Source organism: Hydra vulgaris, chromosome 13, assembly GCF_038396675.1.
Source record: "Hydra vulgaris chromosome 13, alternate assembly HydraT2T_AEP".
Lineage (NCBI taxonomy): Eukaryota > Metazoa > Cnidaria > Hydrozoa > Anthoathecata > Hydridae > Hydra > Hydra vulgaris.
In genome coordinates this window covers 42895328-42912170 of record NC_088932.1, presented here as the reverse complement: position 1 = coordinate 42912170, position 16843 = coordinate 42895328, and the positions used below count along the sequence as shown (strand labels likewise).

The window sequence follows — 16843 nt, the reverse complement described above, 5'->3', positions numbered from 1 at the left end:
TATAAAAAAAAAAGTTACTAGGATTAGAGAAACGCATTTTTTTTTTCATTTAATTGTAAGAGGATGAACTTTACAATTAAATATAGAAAATAAAAGAAATAAAAATATTTTATGTTCGTGTGATTTTATCAACAAAAAGAAATAAGATATATATAAATGCTTCTGCAAGTGTTAATCCTGGTAAAGCTTAAACTTTTAATTTGCGATTTAGTTTTACTTACGGAGCCTGTTCAAATGTCTGTACAAAAGCTTTTGATTTTGCAAAAGCATACAGATTACTGTTTAGGCAAAGCTTTAAATCGAAAAGCTGTTGTAAGTTAGAGTACTTCATTTTCATTAAAAAATAATGAAGTTTTAACAAAACAATAAGTCGCTTGAGAAAAAAAAATAGCACGATATCGATTACTATTCCACAAATACATTTTTTTCGAACATTTTATTTAGAAAACTTTAAGGTGGCTTCACAGAAAATATTTTTTTTTTAGTAAAATAACTTAAATCAATTCTAAAATCAGTTTTATATATTCAATTTAATGAAAATAATAATAAAATGTAAATTTTTATTGAGAAAAAAGCAAAAGAGGACTTAATTGATAAAAAACGCACAAAAGAGCATATTTTTATTTATTTTTCAAATCACGATTAAACCAGAATGGCTAATTAAAGCAACTCGCTACTTTGCAATATTATTATCCCTTTTTGTAGCTATTTTTTGATCATTGTTCTTGATCTTTATCAATCCAACCTTTCCTAATTCCTCTCAACTCGTTTCTTCTTTTTTTTTTTTTTTTTTTTGGTTTTCCTTTTTTCACCATATTCTGTAACCACTTTTGGTCTTTTTTTACTGAACTGGTTATTGTATTTTTTCCAAAGTCTAGATTTAAATGCTTAAATACACGATAAATTCCAGATAAATCTTCATTAAAAGAAAGAACTGCTAAGTTTACTCTCATTTCAAGAACAGTTCTTGACAAAAACATTTTTAGGACATCGGGACCAGATAATTTTATTTAGTCCTTCCTTACAATTTTGAGTTTGCCCATGAAGACGTTTTTTCAATAAACTGTCGTTACTTACTTCATCAAAGTCTTTCTTGATAATTTCATAAATCCATTCAGGCAAGTTTAATTTAGGAGAATAGTTTTCATCTGCATCTGCATTTTTACTTTTTTTCCACTTGCACCAACTATCTGGACCAATAAGGCAAAGAATATGTCGATGTAATTTGTCTTCAAAATCTGTGTAATGGCGCAAAACAGCTTTTATGTTTTTGTTCATTTGATGCACATTCTGTTCATCAGTTAAATTTTGTTTTGCAGCTGTTTGCCTTATAGCAATACCAAAAGTATTTTGTAATGTATTTACACTTGCTTCAGTTAATCTCCCTTTTCCTGACAATTTTTTGTCGCCATATGACACTTTGTGTCGACTTCTCAAACGTGAACCTATTCTTTTTTGGACATGCCCAACACATTCTAATTTTTCAGGTGTAATACTAAAAACATCATATGGCTTGCTTGCAACAACATCATTAAAGAAGAAGAATCACTATCTCCTAGATAGTATTTGTAAATTAAACCATATTACAAGAGAGAACGAGAGAATATATCAGCTGCACCAGCACTCTCCATGGCTCCTGAGGACCTAGTATGGTTAAGACTACATTTGTGCTTTGCTTTCCATGTTTCATAAGCTGCAGAAGCTTTATTATTTGCCCAAATTTGACAACCTCTACAATATTTATTTAGTACGCCATTTAATAAAGAGTGGCCTCGTGTTTTCCACGAATCATCGATAGTAACTTGGACAAGTGCTTATCCAGTGTTAAGTTTTTCTTTTGACTCTTGCTTAGCACTAAGAGTAGCCTTATTCATTGATTGTTCTGAAGCAACTTTGTACCCTTTAACGGTTTTACTTATATTGTCAAAAGCATTTACAGTTAAACATGAGATGTTCATAAGTCGTGAAAAATTAACCATTGGTTGGTGTCCTCTTCCAATTTCACGGAATCCAATTACCATTTTCAGGTTAACATGAAACATGTTTCTACCTTTTTTTATCATTTTTAACCATGTTTGAAGTATAATTACTATATGTAAAAGAACATTGAGCATTTGTACAATAAATTTATGGGAGAAACCCATTCTGCTAGAATAATCATCTGTGATGTTAACTTTACTTTTACAATCAGGACATGCACTAACCAAATCAAATAACTGTTTGATAAAAATAAAATTAACAAGAAGAAAATAATCATTTGTGTTGGTATTATTTGTATCTTTGACATCAAACTTTAACTTTTTAGAACTGATACATGAAACATTTTCAGACAAGTTACCAGTTACATTCGTATCTTTAATACATTTGGTGTGCTTATTACCACTAAATTTTCACTTCTTAGATCTTGAAGTATTCTCATAATTACCCATTATATATTTAATTTATTAACCTAAAAAAATATTTCAAGTAAACATTGTATCAACACTTGTGTTAGTATAATGGTTTTGTCACAAGAAGAAAGTAATCAAATGATCGTGTACTGATGCAATTTCAATTAGTAAAACGGTTTTACTTTTAAAACTGAACATAGCTAGCCTCTAAACTAAATCTTTTATTATTGCAGAACACGAAAACATACCAAAACAGTGGTTAAACAAAAATTTTCATACTGCTTTTTTCCGTTGCGATAGGCGTTGCTAAGGAAGCTGCTTTATATCATACCTGCAAAATGCAAAATAGTTGCTTAAAAAATTGAAATTATTAAAAAAAATTTGATTTTTGATTTTACACCTTTTATTTCCTGTGAAGCCACCTTAAATGACAAAAAGTTAAGTGATTTAGACTCTAAAGAGCGTACTCTCTTAAAGAGTACGCTCCTTGCTCTTATTGGTTCAATGAAAAAAAGATTCAAACAATACACTGATGGCTGTTAGATTTTTTCTTTTTTTATTTATTTCTTTTATTTGATTAGTAGATCGGTTTATGGATTTTGTTTATCAAATGCTTGATAAATTGCGCCGCGTTTGATATTATGTTCTACTTTTGTGTCAAGGCCCGGTAGTAAACTTTCTGTCTAGTAGTGATTTAGTTTTTCTCTGGTCAGAAGTTCCAACAATTTTTAAACAATTGTTACTTGCTTTTTTATATCTTCTTTGCCAGCTCTATTCGCTCTTTCGACTTTATTATTATTTTTAATATTTATCAAAATTAGTTTTCACTTTTAACACACTTTCAGTCCTTATTTTTTATAGCTTTGTCAACTTCCATATTGTTTCTTCTAGATCTATCATCTATTTCTCTTAGCCTAATGACTTTTTTTTTTGAGATCAACGTTGCTGCTTTGTTATTAGTAAGTTCTCTTTAATGAAATTACCTATTGCGTTTTTTATAAAGAGCTCATTGATAAAAGTCGAATTTTTCTCAATGAGCTCTTCATAAAATTTTATAATACTTCTTTAGATTCTATTGCAATTGTTGATACTTACTTAGCGGTTTCAAAACAATTTGTTCTATCTTGTCCGATCGCTTGTTTATGATTTTGTAATTGCGCTAAAAATATTTATAAAGTTATTTTCTTGATGTTACTTCCACCTCTACTTTGTAAACTTGTCAGCAAAATCAGTCGAAACTCATCCAGTTTTCAAAAATGGCGATTGTTTAATCTTTTTCACAACTCGCTGCATTTTTAAAAAATTTAACAATAATTAATTATAAAACAACTATTATGTGACAATATGTACGTTTCAATGCAATAACCATTTTCCAAATAATTTTAATTCAATAATCGAAGTTCCAAACAAAAATTTTCAAAGTTTTCAACAAATCTGATCAAAATAGCTCCTCCTAAAATATATTCTACGGTTAATAATTTAAGTAATTTTTAATTTTTGTTTTAGGTGCCCCAAATATATTAAATTGTTTGAAATACGATTTTAAGAGGTTTTAGGAACTTTTTTAATAAATTTTATATTACGTGGCAACTCGTTTCCTTCTTGATCGATTGCAATGATTAAATTTTGGTATATATTCGCTTCTTTATCATACGGTGGTTTTTCAATTACTATTTACAAAAACTTTTTTTTGATATTTTTATTGAATAACAACTTAGCTTGAATTTTCTTTCTCCAATATCTGCCAACAAAACGGGTTGTTTTAATTGTTTTTCCTATTACCTGCATAGATTTTTCTATTATACCGTTTGCTTGCGGAAATCGAGATGTCATTTTATTGTGCTATATGCCAACATTTCCAAAGTATAGTTTTAGTGGCTCAACTTGAAACGGCGAACGGTTGTCACTTTAAATTTTGTCAGGATAACTAAATATATCATAAAATCTATCTAATTTACCTAAGATGCTTGAAGTTGAATTGGTTTTTACTATATCAACAAATAAGTGCCTGGAACATCAAGCTTCTGTAACAAGTAATTATACTCCTGACGGTAATGATTCAAAATAATCCATTGCTAACTCATCCCAAACATATTCTGGTAAATTCGACATTTTTATTGGTTCAGGATTTGGAATACGTGAATATGCTTGGCATCCAAAACACATTTCAACATGTGTTTTTATACCAGTATTCATAGTGACCAAGTAAAGTTTTTGTCGCAATAATCATTTGCATTTTAAAAATTCTCCATATACATGAAGAATTTTTATTCATTGTACATAAAGCTCTTTCTTAAAACGATTTTGGTAAAACAATTTGTTTTCTTCGTAATATTATCCCCTCATGATCAGTTTACTCATTTTGTAATCTACAATACGGTTCAAGTATAGGATTGTTATACCATTTACCAGACAAGAACGCTGTTTTAACTGGAATTAAACTGATGCCTGTTGCTGTCTCCGCTTTTATGTCTTCGAGTGATATTGATTTGGATACTATTTTTGTCACTTAGAAATTTGCATACGCTGCTACTTTATTTTCATATGACTTATTATGTAATTCATTTGGAGTACAGATTCTAGAGATAAAATCAGCATTGTTTTTTTTTCTTCTTTTTGGTATATTAAGTAAAAATTGTATGTTTGCAGTTTGATTTTTCATCTTGCAATACGTGCATTTAATTTAGAGCCGGAAGAAAAAATGAACTTGAAACGTTTGCGTTCCACTACAACCTTAAAGATTTTTCCATATAGTTATAAATGTAATTTTTCAATGGCCCATACCAAAGTAAGAGCTTCCTTTTCTGTAATACTTTATTTGAACTCTTCTGCGGTTAATGATATGCTTATGTAGCAGATTGGTTTGATCAATGTTACTTTTTTTTGTAAAAGTATTCCATCTTTGGCATAATTACTAGCATCAGTAATTAATTGTACCTCTTTGTGCCGAATTATAAAATATCAAACCGATTCACTTGATAATTTATGTTTAAGTATTTTGAAAGCGTCATTAAGTTCTTTTTCCCCCTTTTTCAAGTTTTGAATATCTTTAATAGCTAACCTAATACTTTTGTTTTGTCACCAAAGTCTTTAAAAAATCTTGATACATATGTGCATAAACCAAAAAAATAACTTTGAAGCTCACTTACAGTTGTTGGTGATCTTTTATTCTTAATAGCTTCTACTTTGTTCAGCTCGGGATTAATACCATTTTTAGATATTTTGAAATCAAAAAATCTTATTTTTTCTTGAACAATAATAAATTTAAAAAAATTTAATTACAGACCTAATGTCCGTGTTTTGATGAACAAAAGTTCTAATTTTCTTAATAAATCTTGTTTGTCTGGTGCTTATATTATAATATCGTCACTGATTAATTTTACTATAGGTATGCTAAGTTTTTTTTTGAGTTAATTGTTCATTAAATGAATCCCATACACTAAGCTTTTGTTGCTTGCTAAACATTTTTTTGCATTTTGTTTTGACACTTTCATATTTCAACCATTTTCAATGTATTTTTCAAGACTTTTTTTCTCTATCTTTAAGATGATTTTATTTTAATTTTACACAATTTTACATGCTGATATAAACTGATGATTCACTGCGTCTGTAACATTTAGAAAGGCACAGTTTTCCGCTTATTTCTTTATCGCGTAACAAAACTCACTTTACTTTCCTCTTCATTTTGTTTGATTCTAGTTAAAACGCAACGTTCGTATCTTAAATTCTTTCTTGGACTGAAATATTGATCGAGCTTAACACACATTGCATTTTTTTGGATTTTTAGATGTACATAACGTAGAAACACTAAGAGCTGCCTTCATACATCTTTGCTCTCGTCCAGTTGCATGCTTAATGGAAATGACAAAGAGTTCAGTTTACAAATAGCCTGCTTCAAAGCGTTAGAAAACATTTCAACTATTCTAGAATGAATGACATTATTTAACAAAGGCACCGCTTCAACTTTCTTTTTTGATTGTTACCACACATGAGTTTTACTATGTCTAGTAAACAAGACTTTCCATGAATTTCCGCAGAATGCAATATGCAATTTTGTATGATGGTTCTAAACATGCTCATATGGACCCTCTGAACGAATACCATGGACCCCTCAGGGTCCACGGCCTATAGGTTAAGAAACCCAGAATTTAAAGTAAATAAGTTATCTAATAAATTTAAAATGTGTTATTGAAAAATGTGAAAAAACAAGCTTTACTCTCGTCCATACTATAAGATAATCAATTTATCTTACTTTAAAGTAGTCAAAACTGTTAATCAAAAACAGCTCTCTTTAGTTTGGCAATATCTTATTTATATAATTATACCCATTTCTGAAACCTCGTGGGATCCTCGTGGATCGAGATCTTCTCATAGAGATATTTTGTTAGTTGTCCTCCGAGGTCCTCGCGCAATTTTATTATTTTGACTGATTATGTCATTAAAGCTGGGATTTTTAATTCTATAAATAAATATGCTAAATGTTGAATTAACACGCAAAAATGCAAAAATGAATTTGTGTTTATATCTATCAGCAATTTTTTTATTAAAACCTTACTTGATAATATGCTACATTACGGATTTAGAAGTTAAATTACCTTTAATATCCCCAAAGAAAGTATATATTTTTCTATTGTTATGTATTATTTATCAATATAACATTGCTTTGTGGTGATGAAATATTTTAAATTTCTTTTCCAATTTTTTCTGTGAGTATGGTTTCGATTTTCTTCTATTATGTATATAAAATTATGATGATACCAGTTAATGGTAGTTCATTATAAATAAGTGTTCTGAATTTTAAATTGAAATGCCTAAATTTTTGAACACATGTCTATATTATTGTAAAGATAAACAAACAAATACTAAAAAGAGATAATTAAAAGATATATTTTAGTTTTTAAAATTAAAATTCAGATTTGTGTACAACTAGAATTAAGACCATTTCCTAACAAAAACACCTTTTATTTTTGTTTGGTGGTCATCTTGATTTTTATATTATGCTTGTTTCACTACTTATTGTAGCCATTCCAGAGGATTTTTTTTGTCAATATATTTATATATGATTAACATAGTTGTATAGAGCTTAAAAAGACTTGGAAAATGAGGGGTCTTTCAACTTTAGAAGTTAATTAAATCCAAAGTTATTGCATTTTTTGTGCTGGAAAAAACGGATGATTTTTTGATAAAATGCCTTGTCTTTAAGTATGGAAAATTTGGCATAAGATGGCACTGAAATAAAATAAAAAAACATCAAAAATCAAGCACAAAAATTAAAACAAGCGATATGCAAAAGAATAAAAATATTATATACATAATTTTTAAACAAAATTCCTAAGTAACATTTCTTCAAGAAAACATAAATAAATGCTTGTTTTAAATTGAGGCTTAAATTGCCAATTCCATGTGGGCCCTTTCAAAAAACACTGTTTTTTCTATATAAATTAACCTTGAAGTTTTTAGCCGCTGAGAACTAAAAAATTATGTTTGAATGTTATGAAGAGTCCACATTCCATTAGATTCCTTGTCCCTTTTTTCATATATATGGAAAGTTTCATACAAATTAAATGTGCTTAGTAAATCTTACCTTCACAAACTACTTTTGAAAAACATGTCCTGCAGTGAGTTTTTTTTTATCAATAATGGTCTTAAGACATGAATAGTATATAAAAGAAGCCATAGTAAACATAGTACTTTTTGTATATGGTTTGAAAAAAGTTGAGTCAAACTAATTGATGCAAAAAACCTCAAGCCTCATGTTAAAAAAAAGTATTGTAGGTATGTGTTCATGATTTTATGATTAGTTGACTTAAATTTTGGTGGATGTATTTCAGGCACTCCTCTTTAGAAATTTTGTAAATAAGTCTTGTACAAAAGTAATATTGTTAGAAGCCATGCCCTAACCAAACCCTAACCTTTACCTTTAGGGTTAGGCTCAGGGTTTGGCTTAGGGTTTTGGTCAGGGTTTAGCTTCAATAAAATAAACTTTATTGTTGGGTTCAGGGTTAGAGTATGGTTTTCAATAAATGTTTTCATTTAGTTCATAGTAAATACGTAAAAAACAATTTCAGTGTTTTACATAACACTGGACTTGTTTTTTACGTACTTACTAAAAGGGTCCCTGAAATACATGTCCGCCTATATTTTTACCAGTCATCAAAATTTATACAAGTGAAAACTCATTTTACATAAAAATATTACTTCAACAATTCAAATTAATAATTATTTTTTTACTTTAAATGGTATATTCATTTGAGTATACTTAAACAGAAGAAGCAATAAATATTAAAATGAGATTTATTAGTTAGATATTTTACCAACTATTATTATTTATTCCTAATTATTGATTAAGTTTAAAAAAAAACTATTCAAATATAGTTTATTTTGTTTATTTTATGATACAAATATCATAATCTTGTTTATTTTATGATACAGTTGTATATATCAAGTGATCAATCTCATATTTTTTTATTATTATTTAATTTGCCTCCCTAAGGCTTCACAGCTGAGAAGTCTACTTATTTGTTTTAAATTTTAAATTTTTTAAATTTAGAATAAAGAAAAAAAGATCAACACTTAATCAACCGGACTGACAGTCATATCATCTTATTTAGAGACATAGAAATTTCTGACTATGAAGATCTGGGCTGTCAATTTTAAATCTTAATGTTAAAATCTCCTTTCTTTATGAGCAACTCTTACATAACTGATTTTTTAGCTCCTAAAAATGGATCTATTTAATAGGCATAGAATTAGAGTTTCTCACAATGATATGGTATTAATTACTATGGGAAATCAATTACTTAAAATTTCAAGTTGTATCTAGATAACTGAATAACAACTAAGTATTTAAAGATGATAGATTGAATTTGATTTTTATGATATTTTAGAATTCAATTATTTAACTTAATTGAAATATTTTAATTTATACATTGATAGTTCATAAAATAATAAAACACTTATATTACTTAAATTTATTTCATTTTTAAAAATGTGTATCTCTAAAAAATAGTTGCTATAAAAGTTGTAAAATCAAGCAAGTTTTTATTTTTGTTCTAGTCAAACCTGGATTTAAAGAATTACCCTCTGTTGGTATAGATATTGGTTCTGTTGTAAGAAGTGCATTAAATAATACATTTGAATTGTTTGTCTTGCTTTTGTGTTTATAGTTATGTAGTACACGTAGTTTTTTCTGTCTATGCCAGTTGATTTAGTTTCTTCTAGATTGCTTAGGTGAATCTGAACATCTTTAATTGTGAATCAGTTTTCATCAATTGTGTATGCTGCTTTAGTATGCTCATCCAATGTTGATATACTGCTTTCAGGTTTATTTTCAAATGCAGGCTGAAAATAGTTATTGAGGGTGGAGCAGATTGTGTTGATATCCTTTGTAATGGTGCTGTTGTCAGCTTTAGTTGAACAAAAAAGATCTTTGACTTTTTGATTACTATTGATGTATATATAGAGAATCTTTGCAGAGCTTCTCTTTATGATCGATCATCACCTTATTTATAGTCTTCTTAACCACTTTGCAATAAAATCTATGTTTAGTTTGAAGTGACTCATGTGTTAAACAGACCAGCTGCAACATATTTTTCTGTTTCTTTAATAGCTTTAATTACTTTTATCGTAACCTATAATGGTTGCTTTTTATAAAACAGTGATGTTGTTGTTGGGATGTGTTTATTGGTTGCTTCTAGAATTATTCTAGACAAAAAATCTTCACTTTTTAAATGCTTAGAACGAGCATCCGATTTTAAATCTGATCTTTCTTCAGTAACAACTTGAAGCTTGTAGTGGCTTGATTTTTTAAATTCTGGATTTAAAATCCACAATTTTTGTTAGACAACAAAACTCATTTATTTACTGCAAAAAAATATTTTATTATCATTGGCGTTCCTATATTGACAAATAACAACCCTCTTACTCTCAGACAAAGTCTAAAAGCACATTGTAAATGTAATTAGACCTGCTTTATCTGCCAAGCTTGAGCCACTCTCCCATGGTTGAAAAGTTGCATTTCTTCCTTTTTTCTAGAAATAATATCATGTTCAATGCTCAAACGAGCTATCATCTCTATAATGATAAATTAAAACTCATTCTTGCTTGGCTTTTTATTCAACAAGTTGCATTCTTTTACTGTATCTGTCCCTTCATGCTATAAAAATTTTTATTAATTCAGTTTTTTTCCTTGAACATCAAAAAAATCTTATAACTCTTACCCATCTTCATGTTTTTCTTTTATATGCAACCTACAACTTTTTAAGTCTTCAGTTAACCATTTCCTAGTATTTTAACTTGTTATCTATTTTTAAGTAACTCATAACGTAATAGTGGTTGCTTGCAATCTTGTCAAATGTAAATTAGATTTTAAAAATGGTATGGTAGTAATTAATAAATAGTAAATGTAAGCATAAAATTATAATATATAAAGTAACTTATAAGTAACTTTATATATTATTATATTATATATTATATTATAAGTAACTATAAATTATAACTTTTTTTCTATCCACGGCTCTCAGTCCCTGCTAAATGTTATAGTTTTGCCAGGGCTGGGTTTGAAAAAAGTTTTATTTTTAGCCAAGGTTGGGGCTGGGGCCCCAGTCACTTACTATTGAGGGGTCTGCTTTATCTGAGATTATTAAGTTGGTTGTGCTGCTAAAAGGCTTATCTCTAGACTGGTGATATGTAGGAAATGTAACAAACTTGATAAAATAACACTCATCAAGATTTTCTTTGAATTTAAAATTGTTTGGCTGCTTGTTGGCTATGTGGGCAAATTTCACTACAGTATTATCTTCTACAATGAGTTGGTAAGATGTGTCTTTAAGATTAAAATCTCTAAAAAGAAGCATTGACAGGCAGCCTAGTTTCGGTAGCACAGTTTTTGCTGCTGATATGGTGGCTAAAACACATACAAAATAGTCATTGCTTAAGTCATGAGAACAACAGTTACATCTGATAAAAAAAAATCATTTCTGATTTTGATTACACACCATATTTGTTTAATTTCAGATGTGTTAAGTTGGGAAAATTTTTTCTCATCAGCTACAATGCTATCTTTGATGGTAACTCTGCCTCCTCTGGCACATCTCTATGATGTAGTTGATTAACAGCAATTGATGTATCAGAAATGTGATTTTAAATTTTGAATTGTTTTCTTTTTTTTGATTTTGTAAATAAGGTTTGATAAGTTTTTTTCCAAAAAAGAATAATACCTAAAGATATACAGAAATGCCAATTAATTGATTTTTATTATTTATTATTACATAGTTCATTAAAAAGATTTCTTTTTTTTTTAGGAAGGTTATCTTTGTACATTTGAATCAATTGATTTAGACAAAATATATGCTAGTAAGTGTTATTTACAAAAAATACAAATCATTTACAAATTTATACAAATTTTTATTTTAATTTTAAAATCTCAGTTATTTTAATTTGTGAATTTCTGCTTAAACATGTTTTATATATAATTTTTAAATAAGGTCTCTTAAAGTATTTTTTGAAATTTTAAAAATTCAATTTTATAATTTACAAATTCAAATTCTCACAGCAGATATCGAGTTTTGGTAAGAATAAGTAGTTATTGTAAAGGACAGTAATTTAAAAATCCATGAAAATCTATGTTTATTTTTGCATGAAAAATTAAACCTTTTGTACCAATACATAAAATATGACTCTAGTCTTGCAAACATTGTACTTTCATGTGTATATTAGCTGTATTAGTTGTATCTTCCATTTACTATTAGTTCTCTTTTTCCACTCGCTTGCTTTTACATCTGCTGTTGTACAATATGATTACATTATAAATTAATTTCTTCAATCTAATAAATTTTTGAAAATTTTGATTAAAATTTTGAATAATATTCATGTTTGTTAACTGGCGCTGTTTTCATTGTAATGTTATAATATATTTAAAACCTGCATAATTTGAGTGATAAAAATTTCTTTTTTTTTTTTTTCTTTAGTTGCAGATTCAAAAAGTTTATATCAAACTATTTTATGATTACTTAATATTTTTTTGTTATTTATAAAAAAGATAAACAAAATATTTTTTGTAGAGACAATAAAAAACAATAATAGATTTTTTTATATTTTATTATTTTTCACATGATCCTAAATGTGTTTGAATTTTATGCCCTTAAGCGGACGTAATGAATATGGTTTAAAATAAAAGCTCTAATCTTTAATTAATAATTTACATAAATTAATAATTAAATACAACTACAACAAATATTAAATTTTTTTTTTCTCTTTTTGTTGAGACAATCATCTATCATTTGAGCTCTATATAGTTGTGTCAATGTAAATAGTTAACTGTTTTTGTATTTTTAGTAAATTTTGAGCCTAGTTTAAAAAACAGGGGCATTGTTGATCACATGCTACTTTATGGTTGTAAGGAGCCAATCAGAAAAGAATATTATTGGTAAGGATTTAATATAGTAAAAGTATATATATATATATATATACATATATATATATATATATATATATATATATATATATATATATATATATATATATATATATATATATATATATATCTCTCTCTCTCTCTCTCTCTCTCTCTCTCTATATATATATATATATATATATATATATACATATATATATATATATATATATATATATATATATATATATATATATATATATATATATATATATAGAGAGAGAGAGAGAGAGAGAGAGAGAGAGAGAGAGAGAGAGAGAGAGAGAGAGAGAGAGAGAGAGAGATAAATTTAAGTGTTTATTCATAAATTAAAATTTAAATCAACAAGCATCCAATTTTTAATGGTTTGCGAAGAAATCGTCTTTTTTCATGGCAGGTTTTTACAACCTGCTGAGTTAACTATTGGTTATGATAAAGCCGACTATTCTGAGAGTGATTGTGCATATACTTGTGGAACTACTAAGTCAACTATTTCTATCCCATTTAGAATTTTATATTGTTGAATCAGATTAGTCCTTATTCATGACTCTTCTAGAGTAGTGAGACCAAGAAAAGTCTGTTCTCATGTTTTTGATCTAAGTTATCACCTTTGCTCGCTGTTGAATGCATTCATGTGTTTTGATATTGCTTTGTAGGTGAGGAGACCAGGCTTGATTAGCATACTCAAGATGAGGTCTAACATATGTTTTGTAGAGTAACTTTCATAACATTAGCCCTCTAGTATGAAATAGATTTTTTTGTTTTCCAAGAACTTGGTTTTCTCTAGCTGCTGCAGCTTCTACTTGATGCTTGACCTTAATTTTACCAGATGTAAAGACACCCTAAGTCACATTCCATTATTGTTGTTCCAAGTTCTTTTTAATTACCGTTTATGTCAAGCATTGAGTAATTTGAGCAAGCTGACTTTTTTGAGTGACTAGAGTGCATGTTTTGACATTTTGTTATAATTGACTGTAATTATTGCTAATTTACTTTGATCAAATTGTTCTTTGCTGATCCAAACAAACTTTTTATTATTGGCCTATTGACTGTGTTAAACAATGCACAGATCCGGTCCGTATTTGGATGATCTAAAAAAAAGGCTCATTCAGGTTAGCATTAACAAGATCATCGATTTTATGCTTTATATTGTTAAATAATTTGTTCAAAGTCTTGCTCTGCTGCAATTTGATCTTCTTAAGTGTATACTCTTCTAAACTCTTACTCCTTGTGAAAGTTGTTTTTTGCTTCTTGTTGTATAACTGTTGATTTAAACACAACTTGTATTAACACCAATTGGGTCTTGATTATTGGTTCATGTTCTAGCAATTGCTTTTTTTGTAGTGATGAACAAGAATAATTTCCTCATGGTTTACTTTGATTGCTTCAAAGAATTTCTTTAAAAAGATATCATTGCTCCTATTTTCTTACTCTTTAAAACAAATTTTAGTTTTTATTTCAGTTGCTGCTATATATGTATATATAAATATACATACATGTAGCAGCAACTGATATACATACATTAGGGTGTCCCAGTCACCCCTTATATTCTAAAAAAGATCTGTTCATATTCCTAAAACGCTCTATTGGTTCTCACAAGCAACTTGGTTAAATTCTTTTAAAATTTTATTGTAATTAGGGGGAGCACAAGACCCTGGAACACTTACCAGGTCCCTAATATTATTTAAAAAAATGTTTTTCAAAAGTATGTCATGTTTGCCCAACATTGTTGGGTCTCAAAAGAAGCAAAATTATATAAAAATTTCAAAAACAGTAATCATTTTATAAAAAAATTATAATTTAAGATTTATTTGGGAATTATCAAAAAACATACACTTTTTTTATTTTTAGTTATAAAAAGTTTATGATCATCATCATCATCTGATCATGTTCTCTTTTGGCAAATACTACACCTTATATATACTAAAGTTTATATAAATATGAAAGGATATGTATGCCAGCATCTAAATAAATAGCAAAACAAATATGTTTATATCTATAATATGTGTATATCGGTCATCTCAAAAGCTTTTATTCTTTTTGAACTAAAAGTTTGAAAGCTTTTATTCCTACTCTTCAATTTTAAGTCAACCCTCATTTCACTCCACATTTTTCACCATCTTGAGCAGTTGCTTTATTAAATATTAATCATTTTTTTCATCTTTTTTACAAGAACATCTCTCTTAAGAACAAATGTAAAAAGGTCCAGTCTGATGTTAAGCTCTGTTATTCTCAGTTTACTAAATCTTGTATCTTATCTCAGATGTTAGGTTCTAGAGAATTTTGGATAGTCTTCAACGATGTCATTAACTAAAGTAAGTCTAACATTTAATCTCTAATTCATGGGTCTGATCTTTTACTTTTCCCCAGAATAATGTAGAGTTATTTGCAAAGAAATCTTACTCTAATTTGACTCCTGATTATAAAGGCAATCCTCTTCCTGACAATTAAACAGATTACTGATTGTCAAGCATCCCTCTGGCTTCCAATGCTAAAGTTAATTAGTTCCAGTTTTTCAAAACTCTAGAAAACACTTTGACCTTTATAACTATCCTACGATTAGTTTATCTTGGCTCCTATATTGTTTCTTACCTCCAATAGCGTCTTTTTTCTACAATTAACTCTAAAATAATTTTTTAATAAAATGATTACTAATTTTTATATAGTTTTGCTTCTCTTGAAACCCATGGCATACTTTTGAAAAACTTTTTTTTTTTTATAATATTAGGGACCCGGTAAGTGTTCAAGGGTCTTGTGCTCCCCCTAAATCCAATAAAATTTTGAAAAAGTTTAACAGAGTTGCTTGTGAGAACCAATAGCATATTTTAAGAATATGAACAGATCTTTTTTAGAATATAAGGGGGAGCTGGGACACCCTATTATAAATATATATATGTATATATATATATATTGATATATGTATATATCAATATATATACATATAAAAATAAAAAAAGATTGCAAACTACAATATGTCTAAAATATTTTGAATTATTTTTTTCAAATATTTAAAAAGTTTAAACATTTTTTTTGTTGGTAATATCATGTATGCATATTTTTTATTACTATTTTTTAGTTAAATCTTTATTGAAAGCAAAAACAAGAAATAATAATAAGTATCTAATATCTAACCAAAATGTTATCTAAGTAAGACCTGTATCAAACCAGTACTGTATCAAGACCTGTATCAAACCAGTACCAATTCAGTATTAAAATCAATTCTTATTTATATCAACTAATTTTTTAGGGAATGTGATCAAACTATACCATGTGCTCAACAGAATGGCTTGCTGCTTTATGTGTGGAATAAGAATAGTTTGCCATTCAAGTTACCTAAAAGTAATTATATTAATTAACGTTACATTTATTATGTATATATATATATATTTAGTATATAAAAAATGAAAGAGTAGAATGTATTAGTACTGTGCAGGCTTACGCACAAATTCCAAAAAGAGTTATATTAGATATTAAAAGATTTAATTAAACCCTAATATTTTGGGTTTTGCTGATAAAACAATTAATATTTACCATTTTGCAGCAAAAAACTATGAGAAAATTCTATGCTTTATTATTACTAATTCTTCTAAGAAAGCTCCTAAAAACTTGGAAAAGGCAATTAATTTAAAAGCTTAAATTTAATTCCTTCAAACATATTTAAAAAGATGCTCTTAAATGAAGTGGTTTTTGAATTTCGAACTAAAATTTGATCCTGAAAACAAGAATGCCAAATAGAACTAGAAATGTAATTTCAACTTCCCTTCCCCTTACCCCCAAATAGAAAAAATATTTCTAATAGCATAGAAAAAGTATTTTTAAAATTGACTTATAAGTATTTCCCTAGGTCTAATAAATTTCTTAAAATTCTTAACTATAATATAATAAAAGTAACAGTTGCACAAAAAATGTGAATAAAATCATAAAAGTCCACAACAATGCCTTGTTATACAAAAACAAATTTCTAAATGATAAGATAACAGAAATTTTTTCCACGAAAAAACAATTGCCCAATGAATGGAAA

General features: G+C 27.8%; 1 protein-coding gene across 1 annotated transcript in view; it reads left to right on the top strand.

Moving 5' to 3' along the window:
* The first annotated feature begins 6787 nt into the window (after positions 1-6787).
* The window catches only part of LOC100212200 (peptidyl-glycine alpha-amidating monooxygenase), a 68890-nt gene continuing 58834 nt past the window's right edge, over positions 6788-16843 (top strand). Inside the window, exons 1-4 of the mRNA XM_065816567.1 lie at positions 6788-7005; positions 11693-11744; positions 12726-12816; positions 16070-16161. Coding sequence (XP_065672639.1) covers positions 6862-7005; positions 11693-11744; positions 12726-12816; positions 16070-16161 — 379 coding nt within the window. The 5' untranslated portion in view covers positions 6788-6861. The remainder of the gene's footprint in view (positions 7006-11692; positions 11745-12725; positions 12817-16069; positions 16162-16843) is intronic.